At 42.3% G+C, this 24361-nt stretch overlaps 1 protein-coding gene across 1 annotated transcript in view; it reads right to left on the reverse strand.

Annotated features, from left to right (window-relative positions):
* Nucleotides 1-535: 535 nt before the first annotated feature.
* Nucleotides 536-24361, reverse strand: part of LOC102185556 (multidrug resistance-associated protein 4-like) — a gene marked incomplete at both ends in the record, with an annotated part of 30507 nt that continues 6681 nt past the window's right edge. The window contains 6 exon segments of the mRNA XM_018044686.1: nt 536-621; nt 837-895; nt 898-945; nt 6801-6992; nt 8883-8972; nt 23794-23895. Coding sequence (XP_017900175.1) covers nt 536-621; nt 837-895; nt 898-945; nt 6801-6992; nt 8883-8972; nt 23794-23895 — 577 coding nt within the window.

Genomic DNA, 24361 nt, shown 5'->3' on the forward strand with positions numbered 1-24361 from the left:
CATATTCAGATTGAAATAAATCATTTGTAAATTCTAGCTTTATTATGTATTTCCAAAACCAACAGATTAATCAATAAGCCTAAACCAAAGTCTTTCCACAGAAGTCCTTGTCAGTACTGAAACTTCACTTCTAATGTGTCTTCAACACATGATGGAGGAAAAGGACTGGCATCAAGTTACCAGGTTACCAAGTCCTACTCTCTGATTTACAATTTTTTACATTGCCCTTCTTATCCCCTGGGGTCTGGATCCATCAACTGCAAGTCATGGGGGAACCTGCCATTTATCCCTCATTCGCTAAAGCATGGACCCCCACTCTCCTCCACACACTGGAAGCACCTGCTGTATTTTCCTGTCCTCACCTCATCATGATGTAAGATTTCTCTCTAATGATGGATCTTCTGTGGAGGAAGGGAGGAACACCAGGGCAGCGGCGAGCTAAGGCTCTTGAGACAAAGGCTTTCCTGAGCTCCCTTCCCTGATCCCTACAGGGTTCCTGGAAAGAAGAAATGATATAAAACAGGTGCAAACTCACTGTTCAACAAGTGCCTGCTGACTTCTGTGTCCACTGCGCTGAGCGGATCGTCCAGGAGGTAGATGTCTGCGTCCTGATACACGGCTCTAGAAAATGTAGAGAGACACCAGGAAAGGACACTTCACACTCCCTGGGTCTCATCTCTGAATTATGACAGTGTCCAGCAAACCCCATGTTCATTCCAAGAGCCCAAGGAAAAGACCAAGACCCTGCTTCACACAGGCCCTCCTGGTGAGCGGGGTCTGAGTGCTCACGTCCACTAGGAGCCGCGGAGGAGGAGGGGCAGGATGGCAACTGAAACCCATTTACCCTGGCAAGGCTGACCCGGGCTTTCTGTCCTTCACTCAGTGGGTTCCCTTCCTCCCATCTCCTGTTACAGTTAGATCTCTTTCCTTCAAATTCTGCAAATCCTGTGTGGAGATAGAAAAGGGAAAAAAGAAAAACATTTAAAATGTGTTCCCCTGCCATCCTAACCTTTTAGCATCAGTTCGTCATACAAGTGTTTAAGCAACAGCAATGTGCTTATTTCATAGTGACTAAACTGTAACCAGGAAATTTTAAAAAACTGTTAGGGCTTTTCACTTGTTTACATTCTATATTTTTTCAAGGCATTTATGCATTTTACCACTTTAACAGGTATTTACTGAGGATTGACTATACACCAGGCACCATTCTGGGCACAATGAATTCAGCCACGAGGAAACAGAGCTCTTAGAATTTCTTTCCACAGTGGGAGATGGGTGATATGGAAAATTAACCTGAGCACAAGGACTGAGGACAAGAAGGAAAAGATGGAGAGTGAAGGAGGGAAGTGAGTCCACGTTGGGGTGTGAGGGCTCTGCTCAGAGAGGGTGTGAGCAGATCTGGGGAGGGGGGGAGCTCAGGCAGACCCGGAGAGGCTGCTCCTCACAGAGGGAGGGGAGGATGCAGGGACCATGGGGAGATGCCCAAGGTGTTCAGGACAAGGAGACAGGAGAGCAGAGTGAGAATGAGGGGGTGAGGGTGGAGACAGAGCAGGAGGAGCCTGGGGGCACTTCAGTAAAAGGGGAAGGGGGAGGGGAGGACGGACATGGTCTGAGGTTTACAAGGAAACTCCTATGCTTTGCAGAAACCAGGCAGTAAGTGGGGAAGGGTGAGGGCAGATACAAGTGAGGATGTTACTGGAATAAGCTAGAGAACAGTAGGAATGGAGAGACGGGGTCACACTCCAGACACATTTGGAAGACAGAGTTGTGAGACCTGCTGATGGGATGGGTGTGGGCTGTAAGAGGAGACTGTGGTGTCTGGGGTGAGGAGGGGGAAGGACAGGGTCTCCATTTACTGAGCTGGGGAAGATGGTGGAGGCAGGTTTAGGAGACATCACTTGTGGACAAGCTGAGATGAGCTCTTGGTGATGTCACGGTGCAGCTGGACATGCAGGTTTGAAGGTCTGTGCTAGAGACACAGGTGTGAGAGCTGGTGGCCCAGGAGGTGAAGGCACAGGACTTGTTTTATCCCAAGTTACCAGTTGTCCTGATCTTGGTCTCTGCTTCTCACTTTCAGAGCAGGGATAACACCTTGCCAGTGTCTTCACAGTGATACTTAAGGCAAGTCATAGAGTGACAGACAAGGTCTGTACAAGAAATGGAAGCAGAAAGAGCAGGCTGGGCAGGAAAACCAAAAGGAAAGAAAGAGTGTGCTCGACGTACACCCAGCAGATCAGCTGGACTAAGTAGATGCTTGTCTGTGAAAGCAGGATGTATGGCAAAACCAATACAGTATTGTAAAGTAAAATAAAGTAAAAATAAAAATTTAAAAAAAAAGAAGGATATGAAGCTTTGACTTGAGGATCTGGGAATCTACCATAAGTTATATTTGAATATTATTTAAGAAGTAAATGGACAAATCAGTCTATTTTCCCCAGAGTACCTGGGGAAATTAAAAAAAAAATGACAATATCCCCCAAATGGCAAGATAACAATCAGGTTTAAGTTATACAATTATTATGTTAGAAATCTTTGAATTATCTACTAAACCCCTCAGGCATCAACCTAAGATACACAGCAGTACCTTTCTGCAGATGACGCCCTCACTCTCTGTCTGTACTTTAGCAAATTTGGGGGGAAAGCAGGTAGCACACTGGAGTCTGCATGATAAACAAGTCCTTTGATCTCCCTAAGTCTCACATTCCTCTTCTACAGAATGTGCTACAAAAACAAGAGTCACTAAACTCAAAAGTGACAACACTCTCTATAAATGGAAAAAGGACTGGAGTTGATTGTAACTTGCTACTGGTGGCTGATGCCTATTTTCCCATCAAATCCACAGTGGGACCACATTCACAGTATGGGTCATAACATGCAAAGCACATGACCATAAAGAGAATAAAGAGTGTCCATCATAACCCTCCCTGACAGGCACACAGACACACAGGTTCCCTGCTCACTCAAAGCTTAACTAGGTTGTATCCAATGAAAGGCAGCAATTGATTTGTTATGAAAATCCATCATTCTTTTATCTTCTTTCTTTGTTGAGTTCAGAAGTTATTACCATGTCTTGATTTGGTTTCCATGAACAACAATCAGCAACTTTAAACAGGTTCCCAGCCCTACATTCTCTCTCTCTCTCTCTCTCTCTCTCTCACACACACACATACACACTCACACACACACACACACACACACACACACACACACACACAGAGTTATTGGCCTCTGTTTCACTGTTGAAGTCCTTACAAACTGTTCCACTCAGCTTTTATGCTTTGATTCTACATTGTTTCATTCTGCTTAACAAAAGAGTAACACATCATAGCACAGCAACCTTAACCATGTTCTAGAAAAAGCACCTAAATCCATTCACTTAGCACAGTTAGGGCACAAGAAACAGGCTCTCTCTGAGTCTTGTAGCAAGACTGTGACTGCGTTGTTGACTCTGAACACTATATATGGACCAGCCCCAAATGGGAAGACCATTTCACAGGATTTGCAACAAAATCCAAGTCAGGCTAAATTCCTAGCCACCATTTTCCAATTAGGTTAAAGGGAAAAGCCTGACTTAAGTATAGACTACAATTCCCCGCATTGACAGAATGGTGTTCTTATTCATGTTATTTTCCTTTAAGTTCAGTTCAGTCGCTCAGTCGTGTCTGATTCTTTGTGACCCCATGAATCGCAGCACACCAGGCCTCCCTGACCGTCACCAACTCCCGGAGTTCACTCAGACTCACGTCTATCGAGTCAATGATGCCATCCAGCCATCTCATCCTCGGTCGTCCCCTTCTCCTCCTGCCCCCAATCCCTCCCAGCATCAAAGTCTTTTCCAATGAGTCAACTCTTCCCATGAGGTGGCCAAACGACTGGAGTTTCAGCTTTAGCATCATTCCTTTCAAGGAAATCCCAGGGCTGATCTCCTTCAGAATGGACTGGTTGGCTCTCCTTGCAGTCCAAGGGACTCTCAAGAGTCTTCTCCAACACCACAGTTCAAAAGCATCAATTCTTCGGTGCTCAGCCTTCTTCACAGTCCAACTCTCACATCCATACATGACCACAGGAGAAACAATAGCCTTGACTAGACAGACCTTAGTTGGCAAAGTAATGTCTCTGCTTTTGAATATGCTATCTAGGTTGGTCATAACTTTTCTTCCAAGGAGTAAGCATCTTTTAATTTTATGGCTGCAGTCACCATCTGCAGTGATTTTGGAGCCCCAAAAAATAAAGTCTGACACTGTTTCCACTGTTTCCCCATGTATTTCCCATGAAGTGATGGGACCAGATGCCATGATCTTCGTTTCCTGAATGTTGAGCTTTAAGCCAACTTTTTCACTCTCCTCTTTCACTTTCATCAAGAGGCTTTTTAGTTCCTCTTCACTTTCTGCCATAAGGGTGGTGTCCTCTGCATATCTGAGGTTATTGATATTTCTCTTGGCAATCTTGATTCCAGCTTGTGCTTCTTCCAGCCCAGCATTTCCCATGATGTACTCTGCATATAAGTTAAATAAGCAGGGTGACAATATGCAGCCTTGATGTAGTCCTTTAACAGACTGGTTCCTATAAGTTTCCTCAATTCTCACTGAACAGCAGACATACACACTAGAGGCAAACTAGGAGAAGGTGACGCTAGTTTGACGCCATCCGTCCAGAAGCACATCAAGGGCCCTTCAGCGATGGTGGAGACTTGCAGTAGAAGCACCAGGGAGCAGACTTCTGAAATGGTAAATGTGGGCCGGATGTGAGGCCCTGGCAGAGGAGGGCTGGACTCTAGAGTCAAGCATCAGGAGTCCTGCTTCCTTCACAGCTTTTCTTTCTTGTGGAATCGCCCCTCCTCTCACAGCCTGTCAGCATCCTGCCCATCTTTCCAGGCTCATCCCAAGCACACTCTCCCATGAAACCATCCTGGACTCATCTCTACCTGGTGGGTTCCTAAGGCTCTGTTTACCTCTCTCATATCTCATGAAGGACCATCTTTTTCTGTTCCATCATTTGTACACATGTACATGGCTTCTCTCAGCTCCTGAGGGGTAAGATCTGTGCACCAAGCTCTGTGCTGGACCCTGACGCTGATTATCTCTAATCCTCACAACAAGCTCACAGGAAGCACTGGCCCCATTTAACAGATGAGGAAACTGAGACTAAGTGAGGTCATATCACTGGTCTGAGGATGGTCAGCTGTTAAACAGAAAAGCTGGAATCTGAACCAGATCATGTCCTTTTGAACCACTTGATAGCCTTTTGCTCTTTCACATCACATGGCCCAGGGGGTGACCGAAGATTGTATCTGAAATGAAGACAACACTAAAATAACTCAAGTCTCGAAGGCCTCTATTCCTAAACACAGAAGGATCTTATTATCTATGATTGTCAAGGCAACCTGAGAAGAAAATGTCCAAGTTGCCAGGAGTATGTAAATATGAGATGAAAGTATAAACTTATAGGCATCCAAGAGGGCTTTGTAAGGTCAAGCAATATATATGGGAAAATATCAAACTAGAATTTATCAATATGATACCTTTAACTAGGTAATGCTTAAAACTTTTTAAAATCCTTAAAAGTTTTATTTTTAATAAAAACGTTTAAAAAAAACTTAAGTTTTTAAAAGTGGTTAACGATAATATACAAATGTTACATACTATATTGCTTATGGTAACAGAATATGTTTATTGATGATTTATGTGGCATCTGCCCCCATTACTTCCTGGAAAATAGATGAGGAAAAGATAGAAACAGTGATAGATTTTATTTTCTTGGGCTCAAAAATCACTGCAGACATTGACTGCAGCCATGAAATTAAAAGATGCTTGCTCCTTGGAAGAAAAGCTGTGACAAACCTAAACAGTATATTAAAAGCAGAGACATCACTTTGCCAACAAAGGTCCATATAGTCAAAGCTATGGTTTTTCCACTAGTCATATATGGATGTGAGAGCTGGACCATAAAGAAGGCAGAGTGCCAAAGAACTGATATTTTTGAATTGTGATGCTGGAGAAGACTCTTGAGAGTCCTATGGGAGATCAAACCAGTCCATCCTAAAGGAAATCAACTCTAAATATTCATTGGAAGGACTGATGCTGAAGCTGAATCTCCAATACTTTGGCCACCTGATACAAAGTGCCAACTCACTGGAAAAGACCCTGACACTGGGAAAGACTGAGGGAAGGAGGAGAAGGAAACAATGGAGGATTAGATGGTTGGATGGCATCACCAACTCAATGATCATGAGTTTGAGCAAGCTCCAGGAGATGGTGAAGGACAGGGAGGCCTGGCCTGCTGCAGTCCATGGAGTCAAAAAGAGCTGGACAGGACTTAGTGACTGAACAGCAACAACAATGAAATGTTTACAGATGAACTTACATGAGATCTAGGATCTGCTTTAGAATCCCGGGGGATGGGGCGGGGTGTTGGGTGGAGGGGTGGCACAGGGCAGGGGTAGAGACCCAGCAAGACTGGCCACCAGCTGACCCTGGCTGAACCTGGGGGTGAGAACATGAGGGTTCATTACACGGTGTTCTCTATTCTTACAAATTTTTGTAATTGTCCATTAAAAAAAGGATCTAAAAGTGAACGATACTTCACCAAATGAAACAAAGGTATTCTGTGACCATCAGTATCACACCAGAATTAAAACAGCAACATATATGACTGCATACTTATGCAGAAGTCCAGCATAAAGCAACAAATAAGACCTTACAAATTCAAAAAAAAAAGAACTTTTAACAAACCTTGGAGCTTAAATCAACGTTATCATTATTTGAAATTCGACTACATGCAACTCAAGAGTCATTACTCACCTCTTCCAAAGCACAAGCCTTTATTACTTCTTTATATCGCTCTTCTTCATATTTCTTCCCAAATAAAATGTTACTCTTCACAGTTCCTGGAAACAACCAGGGCTGCTGAGAAACATATGCAATCTTCCCAAGCACGCTGACCTTCCCCTGGCTAGGGGGCAGCTCCCCCAGCAGAGCACTTAACACTGAAGACTGAAACAGACGGCAACACACACATGTGAACAGGGTGCACTCAGGACAGAACGTGCCCCGCAGCACAGCCGACCCCACCCGGGTGTTTGATACACGATATCAAAAGAGTATAAAAGTACAGCTTTGGATACTGCAGGAAAAAAATGGAAAAGAGCATTATTGGTCACTGTAAACTAAAGGTTGATAAGGAATATTAACATGATAACAATCTACTCTGCCTGAGTTCCCTCAGATGAAATGCTCTACTCAGCAAAGACTAAGAATGTTTAATATCCTTCACTAGCAGAGCAGACCAGCAGCAAGTGTATTTTCTGTATCTGATGTTTAATGCAGTTGTTCCTGCACCTGGGTATCTTTCACTTGACAAATAGTTGTTCTTAAAAAGCTATGTGGGGCTTCGCTGGTGGTCCAGTGGTTAAGAATCCACCTTCTAGGATGGGGGGAAGGGATAGTTAGGGAGTTCAGGATGGACAGGTACACACTGCCGTATTTAAAATGGATCACCAGCAAGGACCTACTGCACAGCTCATGGCACTCCATTCACTGTTACGTGGCAGCCTGGATGGGAGGGGATTTGGGGGAGGATGGATGCATGTGTACGTATGGCTGACATACACCCTTCACTTTCACCTGAAACTATCACAACATTGTTAACTGGCTACACCCCAGTACAAAAGAAAATGCTAAAATAACAATAATTATATCCAGATAATAAACACTGAAAAAAAGAAGAATCCACCTTCCAGTGCCAGAGGCTCTGGTTAGATCCCTGGTCCCCTGGTGGGGGAACTAATATTCCACATGCCCAGGGCAACTGAGCCCACATGCCACAATTAGAGATGCCATGCACTGCAACAAAGACCCAATGCAGCCAAATACCTAAATAAGTATATTTTTTAAAAAATTAAGAACAATGTGTGAAGAATATATCCAAAGATTATTATTTGAAACAACTCTGCGATTGTTGTATTTGAAGAACAGAAGTCCACCATGCCCAGGGAACTCAAATCCTGGGCTCTGTGACAAATAGGGGGGTGGATGGGGTGAGAGGCGGGAAAGAGGTTCAAGAGAGAGGAAACATATGTATACCTACGTCTGCTTCATGCTGATATATGGCAGAAACCAACACAATACTGTAAAGCGATTATCCTCCAATTAAAAATAAATTTTTTAAAAAGTCCTTCATGGAGGAAATCATGACCCTCTCGTGGGTACACCCCACATTTAGGTTTCTGGATTTTATTGTACAAAACACAGGACACTAAGCACACATGTACATGTCCTTCACATCTCCTGTAACACAGAGAAATGACATGCCTGTGTCCACGCCGTCAGAGCACTCGCCACACTGGGCTGAAATAGTCTGCCTTCATATCTGTCTTGCCCCAGAACCTGGTTACCTCTGGAGGGCAGAGGTGTCAAGGTCTGGTTCATGCCTGTATCTTTAGCTCTAGCATGTGGTTGCATGTTCCCTACATGTGCACTGATGGGACCAAATGAAGTCACATGAAGAAATGCTCAGAGCTTCCTGGAAGGGCCTTCACCACCTCCAGACTTCCTGGAGGGGCCACTGTGACAAAAAGAAGTCCCCACTGTCCCCATCCATCCTGAACAGCTGCCACATAATCTCCTTCACTGAGACGTGCAAACTCCCCACGAGCAGTTCCCAAGTATTCACATGAGGCATCAAGAAGGAAAACACAACGTGCATTTATCCTGATGTATCTGGCCATGAAACCTTTTTGCAAAACTAATGTTCCTAGAGAAGCAGCTTTCTAGATAGACCCAATTCAAACTCAAACTGAGTCACACTCAGCTCTGGGCTCCACTCTGAGGACTGAACAGGGGCTGTGGCGTTGCATCAGGCTGACAAAAGGCATCATAACTTACCTTTCCTGCTCCCACAGGTCCGACCACAGCTAACAGTTCACCGGGTCTGACAGTAAAGGAAAGGCCTTGTAGGGTTGGGGTTTCCGATTCCTGCAAATTAAAGTTTTATAAAAATGGACCCATTTCACTAAAGTAATATACATTACTTTAAAAAGTAGAGAAAGTAACGTAATAGTCACTGATATCCTAACATTAACTCATATTTTTCTCCTTCCTATTTTAAGATACTGTGTCCTGAAGGCCTTTTCATCCAATACTATGTCTTAGGGGGTTTGAAGTAGTTTTAAGTTGTCTTTAGGAAGCCTTCTTCTTTTACCAGATTTATATATGGACACAGCTCTAGACACCCACAGAATTTAGTAGCAGAGATGACAAGGCACCTTCCTGAAATGCAAACTGAATGATACACACTAGTTTATTAAAATAATGTACTTAATACAATATCCAGTGTGGAAGGTTTTTAATCATTTATAAGTTTTCATCAGGACCCTTGGTTTTAACTGTCTCATTAATCTCCACAAAGCGACAGCCTAAGTACCTGGCATGCCTGGCCCTTTACTAAATAAATAAGTTGAAAGTGAAAGTCGCTCAGTCATGTCCAACTCTTTGCAATCCAGGCCAGAATTCTCCAGGCCAGAATACTGGAGTGGATAGCCTTTTCCTTCTGTAGGGGATCATCCCAACCCAGGGATTGAACCCAGGTCTCCCACATTGCAGGAGGATTTTTTACCAACTGAGCCACAGGGAAGCCCAAGAATACTTGACAGGTAGCCTATCCCTTCTCCAGAGGATCTTCCCGACCCAGGAATTGAACTGGGGTCTCCTGTATTGCAAATGGATTCTTTACCAACTGAGCTATAAGGGAAGCCCTAAATAATTTGAAATCTCCACTAATCTCTCCATTTTCATTTGATAGAATGAACCTCAGTAATGCTAGGCAAGCAAAGAGGCACTTTATATTAAGAAGCTACTCTTGGTAAATTAACTCTTATAAGTAATCTTCAAAGCTCTAAAGAGAGCTTTAACTCAACACCAACAATAACAACAAAAAAATGGGTAAATAAGAAATTAATTATGACACCATGGGTCAGAGTGATAAAGCCTCAATTTTATACATGATACATGCATTACGTGTCCTGGCTAAACAGGGCAATAAGGTACTTCTACTGTAAGAAAAATATGAAACATGAAGGTATGTGTATGGAATTGTTTCCTTAATTTCTTTTTCTACTTTCTCATTATTAGAGTATAGGAATGCAAGGGATTTCTGTGTGTTGATTTTATATCCTGCAACTTTACTGTATTTATTGATTAGCTCTAGTAATTTTCTGGTGGAGTCTTTAGGGTTTTCTATGTAGAGGATCATGAGAAAGAAGAAAAATAAATTAAGGAAACAATTCCATTCACCATTGCAACAGAAAGAATAAAATACTTAGGAATATATCTACCTAAAGAAACTAAAGACCTATATAGAGAAAACTATAAAACACTGATGAAAGAAATCAAAGAGGACACTAATAAATGGAGAAATATATCATGTTCATGGATTGGAAGAATCAATATAGTGAAAATCAGTACACTACCCAAAGCAATTTACAAATTCAATGCAATCCCTATCAAGCTACCAGCCACATTTTTCACAGAACTAGAACAAATAATTTCAAGATTTGTATGGAAATACAAAAAACCTCGAATAGCCAAAAGCAATCTTGAGAAAGAAGAATGGAACTGGAGGAATCAACTTGCCTGACTTCAGGCTCTACTACAAAGCCACAGTCATCAAAACAGTATGGTACTGGCACAAAGACAGACATATAGATCAATGGAACAAAATAGAAAGCCCAGAGATAAAACCACACACATATGGACACCTTATCTTTGACAAAGGAGGCAAGAATATACAATGGAGTAAAGACAATCTCTTTAACAAGTGGTGCTGGGAAAACTGGTCAACCACTTGTAAAAGAATGAAATTAGATCACTTTCTAACACCGCACACAAAAATAAACTCAAAATGGATTAAAGATCTAAATGTAAGATCAGAAACTATAAAACTCCTAGAGAAGAACATAGGCAAAACACTCTCAGACATAAATCACAGCAGGATCCTCTATGATCCCCTTCCCAGAATTCTGGAAATAAAAGCAAAAATAAACAAATGGGATCTAATTAAAATTAAGAGGTTCTCCACAACAAAGGAAAATATAAGCAAGGTGAAAAGACAGCCTTCTGAATGGGAGAAAATAATAGCAAATGAAGCAACTGACAAACAACTAATCTCAAAAATATACAAGCAACTTACGCAGCTCAATTCCAGAAAAATAAACGACCCAATCAAAAAATGGGCCAAAGAACTAAATAGACATTTCTCCAAAGAAGACATACGGATGGCTAACAAACACATGAAAAGATGCTCAACATCACTCATTATTAGAGAAATGCAAATCAAAACCACAATGAAGTACCACTTCACACCAGTCAGAATGGCTGCGATCCAAAAATCTGCAAGCAATAAATGCTGGAGAGGGTGTGGAGAAAAGGGAACCCTCCTACACTGTTGGTGGGAATGCAAACTAGTACAGCCACTATGGAGAACAGTGTGGAGATTCCTTAAAAAATTGCAAATAGAACTACCTTATGACCCAGCAATCCCACTTCTGGGCATACACACCGAGGAAACCAGAATTGAAAGAGACACATGTACCCCAATGTTCATCGCAGCACTGTTTATAATAGCCAGGACATGGAAACAACCTAGATGTCCATCAGCAGATGAATGGATAAGAAAGCTGTGGTATATATACACAATGGAGTATTACTCAGCCATTAAAAAGAATTCATTTGAATCAGTTCTGATGAGATGGATGAAACTGGAGCCGATTATACAGAGTGAAGTAAGCCAGAAAGAAAAACACCAATACAGTATACTAACACATATATATGGAATTTAGAAAGATGGCAATGACGACCCTGTATGCAAGACAGCAAAAAAGACACAGATGTGTATAACGGACTTTTGGACACAGAGGGAGAGGGAGAGGGTGGGATGATTTGGGAGAATGGCATTCTAACATGTATACTATCATGTAAGAATCGAATTGCCAGTCTATGTCTGACGCAGGATACAGCATGCTTGGGGCTGGTGCATGAGGATGACCCAGAGAGATGTTATGGGGAGAGAGGTGGGAGGGGGGTTCATGTTTGGGAACGCATGTAAGAATTAAAGATTTTAAAATTTAAAAAAAAAAATTAAAAATTAAAAAAATAAAATAAAATAAAATAAATGGCTACCAGACACACACACACACACACACACACACAAAAGATAGATAATCAACAAGGCCCTACTATATAGCACAGGAAACTCTACTCAATACTCTGTAATAAACTATACGGGAATAGAATCTGAAAAGGAATAGGTATATGTCTATGTATATCTGAATCACTTTGCTATATACCTGATGCTAACATAACACTGTAAATCAACTGTACTCCAATATAAAATAAAAATTTAAAAAGAAAAAAAAAAAGAAGGTATGTGTGACGACACATAATCCAACTCAAAGGTGAAGGATGAAGTACTCCTCATGCTGGTCACAGGTCACATTCCTGAGAGACTTAGGGTGTCTGTGTGTCTTTACATATCCTGAGTGTTAAGAAAATACTAACTGCTATGTCAAAAAAAAAAAAAAAGGTTATATATGATTAAGTAAAACGCTCAAAAGACTAAAAGCACACAGCCTGGATTAAAAGTCTGAATAATCTTCAAACTGAAATTTTTTTCTAGAAAAAACTGAACTGATTAAACAACATTCACATACTAAAAAAATGACAGTGATTTTTCATCACCAAAAACACTAGTTTCAGATTTTAAGAATGAAAAATCTATCAAAGAAACTACATTTTAATATACAAGAAACATTTTTTAAGCCTTTTAGGCTTCTCCACTTTCCCCCTTACTCAGTCTCTCCATCAAGAAGCTTCCATAAGCCTCTTCTCCATCTTCATCAGAGGGCAGACAAACTGAAAACCACAATCACAGAAACTAACCAGTCTGATCACATGGACCACAGCCTTGTCTAACTCAATGAAGCTATGAGCCATGCCATGTAGGGCCACCCAAGACAAACAGGTCATGGTGGAGAGTTCTGACAAACATAGTCCACTGGAGAAGGGAATGGCAAACCACTTCAGTATTCTTGCCTTGAGAACCCCATGAACAGTATGAAAAGGCAAAAAGATAGGACACTAAAAGATGAACTACCCAGGTCGGTAGGTACCCAATATGCTACTGAAGATCAGTGGAGAACTAACTCCAGAAAGAATGAACAGACGGAACCAAAGCAAAAACAACACTCAGTTGTGAATGTGACTGGTGACAAAAGCAAAGTCCGATGCTGTAAAGAGCAATAATATTGCAGATGAACCTGGAATGTTAGGTCCATGAATCAAGGCAAATTGGAAGTGGTCAAACAGGAGTTGGCAAGAGTGAACATCAACAATTTAGGAATCAGCAAAATAAAATGACTGGAATGGCTGAATTTAACTCAGATGACCATTATATCTACTACTGTGGGCAAGAATCCCTTAGAAGAAATGGAGTAGCCATCATGGTCAATAAGAGAGTCCAAAATGCAGTACTTGGTTGGAATCTCAAAAATGACAGAATGACCTCTGTTCCTTTCCAAGACAAACCATTCAATATCATGGTAATCCAAATTTATGTCCCAACCAGTAATGCTGAAGAAGCTGAACTTGAACGGTTCTATGAAGACATATAAGACCTTCCAGAAAGTGAAGTGAAATCGTCCAGTTGTGTCCGACTCTTTGCAACCCCTTGGACTGTAGCCTACCAGGCTCCTCCGTCCATGAGATTTTCCAGGCAAGAATACTGGAGTGGGTTGCCATTTCCTTCTCCAGGAGATCTTCCCGACCCAGAGATTGAACCCAGGTCTTCTGCATTGTAGGCAGATGTTTTACCATCTGAGCCACCGGAACCAATATCTAAAAAAGATGTCCTTTTCATTATAGGGGACTAGAATGCAAAAGTAGGAAGTCAAGAAACACCTAGACTAACAGGCAAATTTGGCCTTGGAGGACAGAATGAAGCAGGGCAAAGGGCAATAGAGTTTTGCCAAAAGAACTCACTGCTCATAGCAAACACCTTCTTCCAACAACACAAGAGAAGACTCTACACATGGACATCACCAGATGGTCAATACTGAAATCAGATTGATTCTATTCTTTGCAGCCAAAGATGAAGAAGCTCTATACAGTCAGCAAAAAAAAAAGGGAGTTGACTGTGGCTCAGATCATGAACTCCTTATTGCCAAATTCAGACTTAAATTGAAGAAGGTACAGATAACCAGTAAATCACTCAGGTATGACCTAAATCAAATCTCTTACAATTATACAGTAGACATGAGAAATAGATTCAAGGGATTAGATCTGATAGAGTGCTGGATGAACTATGGACAGAGGTTCATGACATTGCACAGGAGACAGGGAGCAAGACCATCCCCAAGTAAAGAAAATGCAAAAAAGCAAAATGGCTGTCTGAGGAGGACTTACAAATAGCTGAGAAAAGAAGAGAAGTGAAAAGCAAAGGAGAAAAGGAAAGATACATCCATTTGAATGTGGGGTTCCAAAGAATAGCAAGGAGAGATAAGAAAACCTTCTTCAGTGATCCGTTCAAAGAAATAGAGGGAAAGACTACAGATCTCTTCAAGAAAATTAGAGATAACAAGGGACTATTTCATGCAAAGATGGGCACAATAAAGGACAGAAATGGTACAGACCTAACGGAAGCAGAAGACATTAAGAAGAGGTGGCAAGAATACACAGAAGAACTGTACAAAAAAGATCTTCATGACCCAGATAATCATGATGGTGTGATCACTCATCTAGAGCCAGACAACTTGGAATGTGAAGTCAAGTGAGCCTTAGGAAGCATCACTACAAACAAAGCGAGTGGAGGTGATGAAATTCCAGCTGAGGTATTCCAAATCCTAAGAGATGATGCTATGAAAGTGCTACACTCAATATGCCAGCAAATTTGGAAAACTCAGCAGTGGCCACAAGACTGGAAAAGGTCAGTTTTCATTCCAATGCCAAAGAATGTCCAAACTACTATACTATTGCACTCATCTCACATGCTAGTAAAGTAATGCCCAAAATTCTCCAAGCCAGCTTCAACAGTACGTGAACTGTGAACTTCCAGATGTTCATGCTGGTTTTAGAAAAGGCAGAGGAACCAGAGATCAGATTGCCAACATCTGTGGGATAATCAAAAAAAGCCAAACAGTTCCAAAAAAACATCTATTTCTGCTTTATTGACTATGCCAAAGCCTTTGACTGTGTAGATCACAATAAACTGTGGAAAATTGTTTAAGCGATGGGAATACCAGACCATTTGACCTGGCTCTTAACAAATCTGTATAAAGGTCAGGAAGCAACAGTTAGAACTGGACATGGAACAACAGACTGATTCCAAACAGGAAAAGGAGTACATCAAGGCTGTATATTGTCACCCTGCTTATTTAACTTATATGCAGAGTACATCATGAGAAACACTGGGCTGGATGAAGCACATCCTGGAATCAAGATTGCCAGGAGAAATATGAATAACCTCAGATATGCAGATGACAACACCCTTATGGCAGAAAGTGAAGAAGAACTAAACAGCCTCTTTACGGAATTGAAAGAGGAGAGTGAAAAAGTTGGTTTAAAGCTCAACATTCAGAAAACTAACACCATGACATCTGGTCCCGTCACTTCATAGGAAATAGATGGGGAAACAGTGGAAACAGTGAGAGAATTTATTTTGGGGGGCTTCAAAATCATTGCAGATGGTGACTGCAGCCATGAAATTAAAAGATGCTTGCTCCTTGGAAGAAAAGCTATGATCAACCTAGACAGCATATTATAGAGCAGAGACATGAATTTACCAACAATGTTCCATCTAGTCAAGGCTATGTGTTTTCCAGTAGTGATGTACAGATGTGAGAGTTGGACTACAAAGAAAGCGAGAGCCGAAAAATTGATGCTTTTGAACTGTGGTGTTGGAGAAGACTCTTGAGAGTCCCTTGGATTGCAAGGAGATCCAACCAGTCCATCCCAAAGGAGATCAGTCCTGAATATTCATTGGAAGGATGGATGTTGAAGCTGAATCTCCAATACTTTGGCCAACTGATGTGAAAAATTGACTCATTTGAAAAGACCCTGATGTTGGGAAAGATTGAAGGCAGGAGGAGAAGGGGATGACAGAGTATGAGATGGTTGGATGGCATCACCAATCAATGGACATGAGTTTAAGTAAGCTCCAGGAGTTGGTGATGGACAGGGAGGCCTGGCGTGCTGCAGTCCCTGGGGTCGCAAAGAGTTGGACATGACTGAGCGACTGAACTGAACTCCTTGCTTCCTGCCTGACACTTGGGATTCCTAGTTTACTGCTTTTCACTCAGTTATGACAGCAAAATAGTGAACCACTACAAACAGCAACTTCCTATCACAGCCCCTCAGTCTGTCAAGGACAGAGTTCCCTCCGTGTTCAGGCCTCAGGATCACGCACTGCTCCGGGGTGACCAGAAGGGGGCAGCACTCGACAGCTCATGGTTGCTGGGTCCCTCCCACACTGGTTATCCAGGCTCAGGGAACACTGACTCAACAAAGATCATCATCTAAGCCACTACTCTGTGCATACACGGTTCAAAACCCCGTCCCTGGAGGCTCCCACAAGACCGTTTGTTTTGCTTATTCTTTTTTTATTATTTTGGCTGCTGCTCTGGGTCTTTGTTGGGGGTATGGGGGCTTAGTTGCTCCATAGCATGTGAGATCTTAGTTCCTCAACCAGGGATGGAACCTGAGTCCCCAGTATTGGAAGGTGGATTCTTAACCACTGGACCACCAGAGAAGTCCCTAGAACCATTTATTTTAAACCTTAAAGATCGAGACCGAGTCCCATCATTTCATGAATGAGACCTTGGTCCCTGAGACTTTCCCCACCTGCCCACCTGGCTGTCTAGGGGAGCAGGTTACAGAGCTCACGTCTGTCTCCTGCCTCCCAGCACAGCAGGGGCTTCATTCAGATTCAGCTCTTCTCCAAAACCCCAATGTCTTCCCCTTCCCCCTCCGAGGGCTCTCTCACCCATGACCTAACCTGACAGCCCTAATTACTAATAACCCCAGCAAGGGGCACAGTCCTTCCATAGGCAAGGCCAGGGCAACAGAACAGGGTGTTCTAGACTACAGTGCAATTTACACAGAAGTCTGTAACCATGTTATTAAGCTCTTGAAAGAAGAAGACAGTTCATTCTAAAATGCTGCATGCTGCTGCTGCTGCTAAGTCACTTCAGTCGTGTCCGACTCTGTGTGACCCCATAGACGGCAGCCCACCAGGCCCCCCTGTCCCTGGGATTCTCCAGGCAAGAATACTAGAGTGGGTTGCCATTTCCTTCTCCAATGCATGAAAGTGAAAAGTGAAAGTGAAGTCGCTCAGTCGTGTCCAACTCTTAGCGACCCCATGGACGGCAGCCTTCCAGGCACCTCCATCCATTGGATTTTCCAGGCAAGAGTACTGGAGCGGGGTGCCATTGCTGCATAGTTTGGTACAAAAACAATTCAGTGGCCCCATGCGCACACTGGCGGGGCAGCGGGGGGAGGATGCAGGGGACAGAAGGACAGACGCAGTGATGGGTCCACTTGAACACCTACACAGAGGACGCATTGTCGGGCTCTCCCACTCGCTGCTCTGGGCTGCGGGCTGCCTGGCCACGCTCTGTGTGATGACCGGCTCAGGGCACCACCCTGGCCCTGACGTGACTACAGCCTAGCTTTAAAGAGCACCATGAGAGCCCCAGTGCCGCCACTCCTCAGGGGCACCTCTCTAGCACCTGAAATCTGGGAAACCACAACAGCTGTGTTTCCTGTTTTGATGCTAAGACTGCTAATACTACCTGCTTTTGGACTGAATGAAAGGTAAAAGCTACTATTTACATAATTCAAAGTTAGTGACTGCCAGGTGGTGAACACAGAAATCTTTCTGTATCTGTGCCTGCTGTCACACCATTGCCAACCAATTCGAGAGCTAACACCACAACTCCGCCTTCCGCTCTGCAGCTCCCACCACAGCTGCCACATCAGGTGGAACTAAAACCACTAACTCCAAGCTCACAATCTGCACCAAAGTCTGCCTCTGATGCAGCCAGGTTCTTTGGAGGAATTGTCCTTTCTTGGGTGTGCAGGCTGTAATTTTCTTTCTCCACAGATTCTGCAAATCTAAAAAACAAAACTACCACACTCTGTGGACTTCCCTGATGACTCAGATGGTAAAGAATCTGCCTGCAATGTGCCGAGACCCAGGTTTGATCCCTGGGTAGGGAAGATTCTCTGGAGAAGGCAATGGCAACCCATTCCAGTATTCTTGCCTGGAGAATTCCAGGGACAGAGGAGTCTGGTGGGCTATAGTCCATCGGGTCACAGAGAGTTGGACCCAACTGAGCAACTAACACTAACCCCACCCTCTGAAAACAGACCTGCTAAATTAACAAGGGCTGGAGTGTAACTCACTGAAACCAAAATGTCACCTTTCAATATGTCCCCATGGAAGATGCTATTCTGGGGTCTTTAATTTTTCAAGGGATGCATATCGGAGCATCACTCTTGAGGAAAAGTCGGTTAAATCATTTTGCTCAAGGGGAATATTTAAAGTAGTCTGTATGGATATTTGTGGCTTCTTCTTTTACCTTAAATGGCTGCTGCTATGGGATTAGATTCTCTCTTCCTGACATGCCAAATGTAACTCTCTAAGTGGTGGAAAACACTGTCCTGCTCAGACAACCTCATGACCCTTTTGCAGGTGAAGTGAAAGTCACTTAGCAGTCCCTAGGCAAGATTACTAGAGTGGATTGCCATTCCCTTTTCCAGGGGATTTTCCCAACCTAGGACCTGAACCTGGGTCTCCTGTACTGCAGGCAGATTCTTTATCATGGCTCCACCATGGAAGCCCAATATTGTAAAGTAATTAGCCTCCAATTAAAATTCTTTTAAAAAGTAGTCATTTTAAAGCCTGAAAGATGCTTATTTTTATTCGAACTCAGGATGTACTTTAGTGACCAGAATTGAGAGGAAGGTGCTAAATGAGCATTAGTCAGGTGAATTTTTAGCTATCATTTAAAAAGTGGAATCAATTTTAAAATTTAGTATCCTTAGAGTAAAATTTTGTGCTTGATAACAGTTATTTTTTCTACATGGGAAAATGATGCCACATCCCAGATTTAAAGAAATGAATGGAAAGGACACAAAAATAGTAAAGTTCAACAGATTATTGTTCATACTTATAAAGCACTTTGTATCATTTAGAAATTAAAGAACAATGCCTTAAAGTCTAGACTTAACCCAAAATGCTGGTGATTTGCTATTTCATATTAAAGAAGGGAAAAGTTGGTCTGAGGATATAACTGTTGATGTGGGCAATACAAAAATCTGCTCTAAGATACTACACTGTTATAACTGAAAACTTACCTACTTTATTTCAAGCCTGAGTAACTTAAACAATTTATAGGAAGTCAAAAGCCTTCATCTATTGAACCAACCTAAATTTTTATGGCTATTAAAAAGTATAAAGTTGATGCAGTTATATTTTCCTTTGTACTTCAAAAAGTATCCTAACTGTTGTACCTTAAGATTTCCACTGAGCTTTCTTAACATGTAACTTTTATAAGGCAAGAAAGAAGTTTTAGAATCATTTACTAACTCTGTAATGAGACAATCATTTTAAGTTTTGACACAGAAAATGTGAACAGTGTAATTTCAGAAAAAAATTTTAGTTGATCGATTTCTCCAAAGAAGACATACGGATGGCTAACAAACACATGAAAAGATGCTCAACATCACTCATTATTAGAGAAATGCAAATCAAAACCACAATGAAGTACCACTTCACACCAGTCAGAATGGCTGCGATCCAAAAATCTGCAAGCAATAAATGCTGGAGAGGGTGTGGAGAAAAGGGAACCCTCCTACACTGTTGGTGGGAATGCAAACTAGTACAGCCACTATGGAGAACAGTGTGGAGATTCCTTAAAAAATTGCAAATAGAACTACCGTATGACCCAGCAATCCCACTGCTGGGCATACACACCGAGGAAACCAGAATTGAAAGAGACACATGTACCCCAATGTTCATCGCAGCACTGTTTATAATAGCCAGGACATGGAAACAACCTAGATGTCCATCAGCAGATGAATGGATAAGAAAGCTGTGGTACATATACACAATGGAGTATTACTCAGCCATTAAAAAGAATTCATTTGAATCAGTTCTGATGAGATGGATGAAACTGGAGCCGATTATACAGAGTGAAGTAAGCCAGAAAGAAAAAACACCAATACAGTATACTAACACATATATATGGAATTTAGGAAGATCGCAATGACGAGCCTGTATGCAAGACAGGAAAAAAGACAAAGATGTGTATAGTGGACTTTTGGACTCAGAGGGAGAGGGAGAGGGTGGGATGATTTGGGAGAATGGCATTCTAACATGTATACTATCATGTAAGAATTGAATCGCCAGTCTATGTCTGATGCAGGATACAGCATGCTTGGGGCTGGTGCATGGGGATGACCCAGAGAGATGTTATGGGGAGGGAGGTGGGAGGGGGGTTCATGTTTGGGGACGCATGTAAGAATTAAAGATTTTAATTTAAAAAAATTGAAAAAAAAAAAAATAAAAAATTTTAGTTGATCGGATTACTGTCGATTTTTAATGATGATTGCCCTGGGTAAACAGATCGTCCTTTTTATTCCTTCTCACCCATCTTTCTCTTCTTAGTTTCAATCTGTGTGGTATGGTAAGCATGCATACTTTCATCTCTTTAGTTTCCTTGTGAATCACTACTTTTTTCAGGTTTAGAGGGATCCTTCTTCCCTGCCTTTGACACACAGGATTAGTTCAGGGGCTTAAGTCAGTTTAAAATGAGCTTTTGCTCATTAAGGCTCCAGGTCATTAAGCCTTTTTTGTTTTAGTTCCCTTACCCTACAATGGCTGGATTTAGCACTTGGTTTTCAATATTATATAGTAAGAAACAACAAGTTGCTCTTGACCATTTCTTAAGCCAAAATTCCTTACATTTAGATAATTAAAGATTCATAAAATGAAGATTTACTATTTCTTCATTGCTTGCTGGTACAGCTACAGTTTGTTTTACTCGCAAGTTTATACATATCCCTAATGTTTTCAAGTGCCTTAATTGTTAATATCTCTGGCTTCAAAGGCTTCTGGGAAAAGATATGCTTACCTCACATTTTTGTGTCTCCCTCAGTAGTGACAGTCTAGGTAACTCACAAAAAATGTTATTATGGTGCCAGGGCCATTAGTTTTTAGTGAGTGCTGTTAGAGACTAGATTCAGTTGAAAATACTTAGAATTTCCATTCCATGGAAGTGGTAAAAAGTAGCTGCAATTGCATAATCATCATTTACCTAGATAGGAATACCTTTGTTTTGCTTTGTTCAGTCACTCTGCAACCCTATGGACTGTAGCCCGCCAGGCTCTTCTACCCATGACATTCTCCAGGCAAGAATACTGGCGGGAGTTACCATTTCCTTCTCCAAGGAAACTTTGCCACCCAACAATGTTAACCTTGTATCTATTTTTGTGAAAATGTACCTGATGAAGCCTCTCATCTCTATAATTTTGAATTCTGCTCTAACAGAATCATAATATTAGTTAGATTTTACAAGAACCTTACAACAGAACTTATAGCCTTTTCCCCTTTTCCTTCAGCAGTTTAGTATCTTGAGTTAGTAATAAGGTTTTTTTTTTTTTTTAACTCTAGAAGCTATATAGAAACCTTTCCAGATTTTTCATCTGATTTATTCACATGGACTGTAGTACAACTAAAATGCCTTATTCTACCTTATAGGCATTTGCTGCACAGGCAGACTGCTGCATACTGATATTTTTATTTCAGTTAATAACTGCAGAACATATACTGAACTGATTTAAACTAAATCTCCTGGTGGCTCAGAGGTTAAAGCGTCTGCCTCCAATGCTGGAGACCTGGGTTCGATCCCTGGGTCAGGAAGATGCCCTGGAGAAGGAAATGGCAATCCACTCCAGTATTCTTGACTGGAGAATCCCATGGACAGAGAAGCCTGGTAGGTTCCGGTCCACGGGGTCGCAAAGAGTTGGACACGACTGAGCGACTTCACCTTACCTTACCTTACCTTACCTTACATGTTTGCTGGGAACAAAAGAAATCAGCTAATAAGTTCATACAAAGTATGTGTTAGCATTTACATAAAATGGTCTTTATAATGGAATTTTGGTGGTGCTTTCTATAAATGCTTCAAGAGCATTACGACGAGAAACACCAACCAGAAGGTAAATCCACCGTATTAAGGTAGCAGAAGCTCTCAGGTTAGATCAGACACCCTGTGTGAGTTTCCATGGACAGAAGGTGCAGGGACATGGTTTCATGTATCTGGGAACAAACCACTGGTGGTCGGTGGGGACGGCAGCTGCTGAATCAGAAGCAGGTGAACAGGATGCAGGGCGCACCACAGAGTCACAGGCACGGAAGACAGGGTGAGTCTACAGTCAGGACGCGTGCTCTGTGGTCCCCACTCTGACAGCCCGGCTCCTGGGCTCTGCTCTGGAGGGTGGACCCTCTGGTGGAGGTGCCGCCTCCCTGAGTCCCCCCAGCCCTGGGGGTGGGCGCAGCTTCCTACCTTTGATAACCCCTGGGTCATCTCACGCACCACCGTTTTGCCCTTACTGCTTTTTTCTCCCTCTTTTATCATCTGCGTAACTAATTCCCTGCATGGAACTCCCTCTCCTGTGGTGGGGTTCTGTTTTCTTAATCAGTCCTCACTGATACGGGAGGGTGAGCACAGAAGATCACGGAACCGGGAAAAAGGTGGGGCACTTCAGTTGGTAAAGGGGCTGCACTGGGTGTGTGATACTGACAGCTTCTTGAGACCAGACCCTGTTGTTTTTTCTGTTTGACTGAACCTAACAAATAAACCAAGTGTTGGAAATCACCAGCTCTCCCTGTCAGCTTCCACACAGCGTAATCCTTTAACTAGGAATCACTGGTGCTCATTATGATCACCTGCTGTCTCCTCCTACCCTGCTAAGTCACTTCAGTCGTGTCCGACTCTGTGCGACCCCATAGATGGCAGCCCACCAGCCTCCCCGGCCCCTGGGATTCTCCAGGCAACAACACTGGAGTGGGTTGCCATTTCCTTCTCCAATGCATGAAAGTGAAAAGTGAAAGTGAAGTCCCTCAGTCGTGTCCTACTCTTAGCAACCTCATGGACTGCAGCCCACCAGGCTCCTCCATCCATGGGATTTTCCAGGCAAGAGTACTGGAGTGAGGTGCCATTGCCTTCTCCGCCTCCTGCCCTGGCTGCCACCAAAGTATCCAGAACCACCCAGAAGCTCAGGATAGGAGAGACCCCACTCTACCCCACAGCAAAGATCCAGATCATGGCCTCACTCTGTGTATAATAAACTGGTCTGAAAATCAAGGCAAAAAATATATGCTGATTCTCCAAAGCCTCTTTAAAAACTAGTTGTGTATTTTTTCAGATAATCCATATCACTGTCCAATTCTGTAAATGCTAACATTACAAATGTATGGACTTTAAGTTCAAAATGTGCTAATACTTTGAAATCTCTCTTGAAAATGAGAGAGACAGCAACATGTCAAACATCTTAGGCTGATTTTATAATTAATCTCCATTAGATACAAATATTAGTCCCTATTTTGAAAAATTTTGTAACATACTTTTAGTAAATGAGCAAGTCACATTTTACACCATGGGTAAAATCTAAAAATTCTCCAATGAATCCTAGTCACAGTTGTCTGTTAGCAGTCATGATCTTGGAATGGAAGATCTGTTACCTCATCCCAAAAAGCAGTGAAATCTTGCATGTCCACCATCACTTCACCATCTGATGGCAGCTGAGTGTTGACCTGTGGTATTTCATCAAGTAATAAAAAATTCTACAGAAACAAGAAAAAAAAAAAACAGATTGTTAAACTGCAGGAAGAAAACACAAACAAAAACAACTGCTTTCCTGGGATTTGCAAACTTTGAACAGTCTAAATACTGTTTTGCTCACTGTACTTAAAGTATTAGTTCACATCAGAACATATTATGCAATACATGAGGCCCCAGTTAGATTCCTGGGTCGGGAAGATCTGCTGGAGAAGGGTTAGTCTACCCATTCCAGTATTCTTGGGCTTCCCTTGTGGCTCACCTGGTAAAGAATCCACCTGCAATGCAGGAGACCTGGGTTTGATCCCTGGGTTGGGAAGATGCCCTGGAGAAGGGAAAGGCTATCCATTCCAGTATTCTGGCCTGGAGAATTCCACAGAATGTATAGTCCATAGGGTTGCAAAGAGTTGGACACAACTGACCAACTTTCACTTTCACTCAGAACATATTAACTAATGTATGGAATAATAC

This window comes from Capra hircus, unplaced genomic scaffold, assembly GCF_001704415.2.
Source record: "Capra hircus breed San Clemente unplaced genomic scaffold, ASM170441v1, whole genome shotgun sequence".
NCBI lineage: Eukaryota > Metazoa > Chordata > Mammalia > Artiodactyla > Bovidae > Capra > Capra hircus.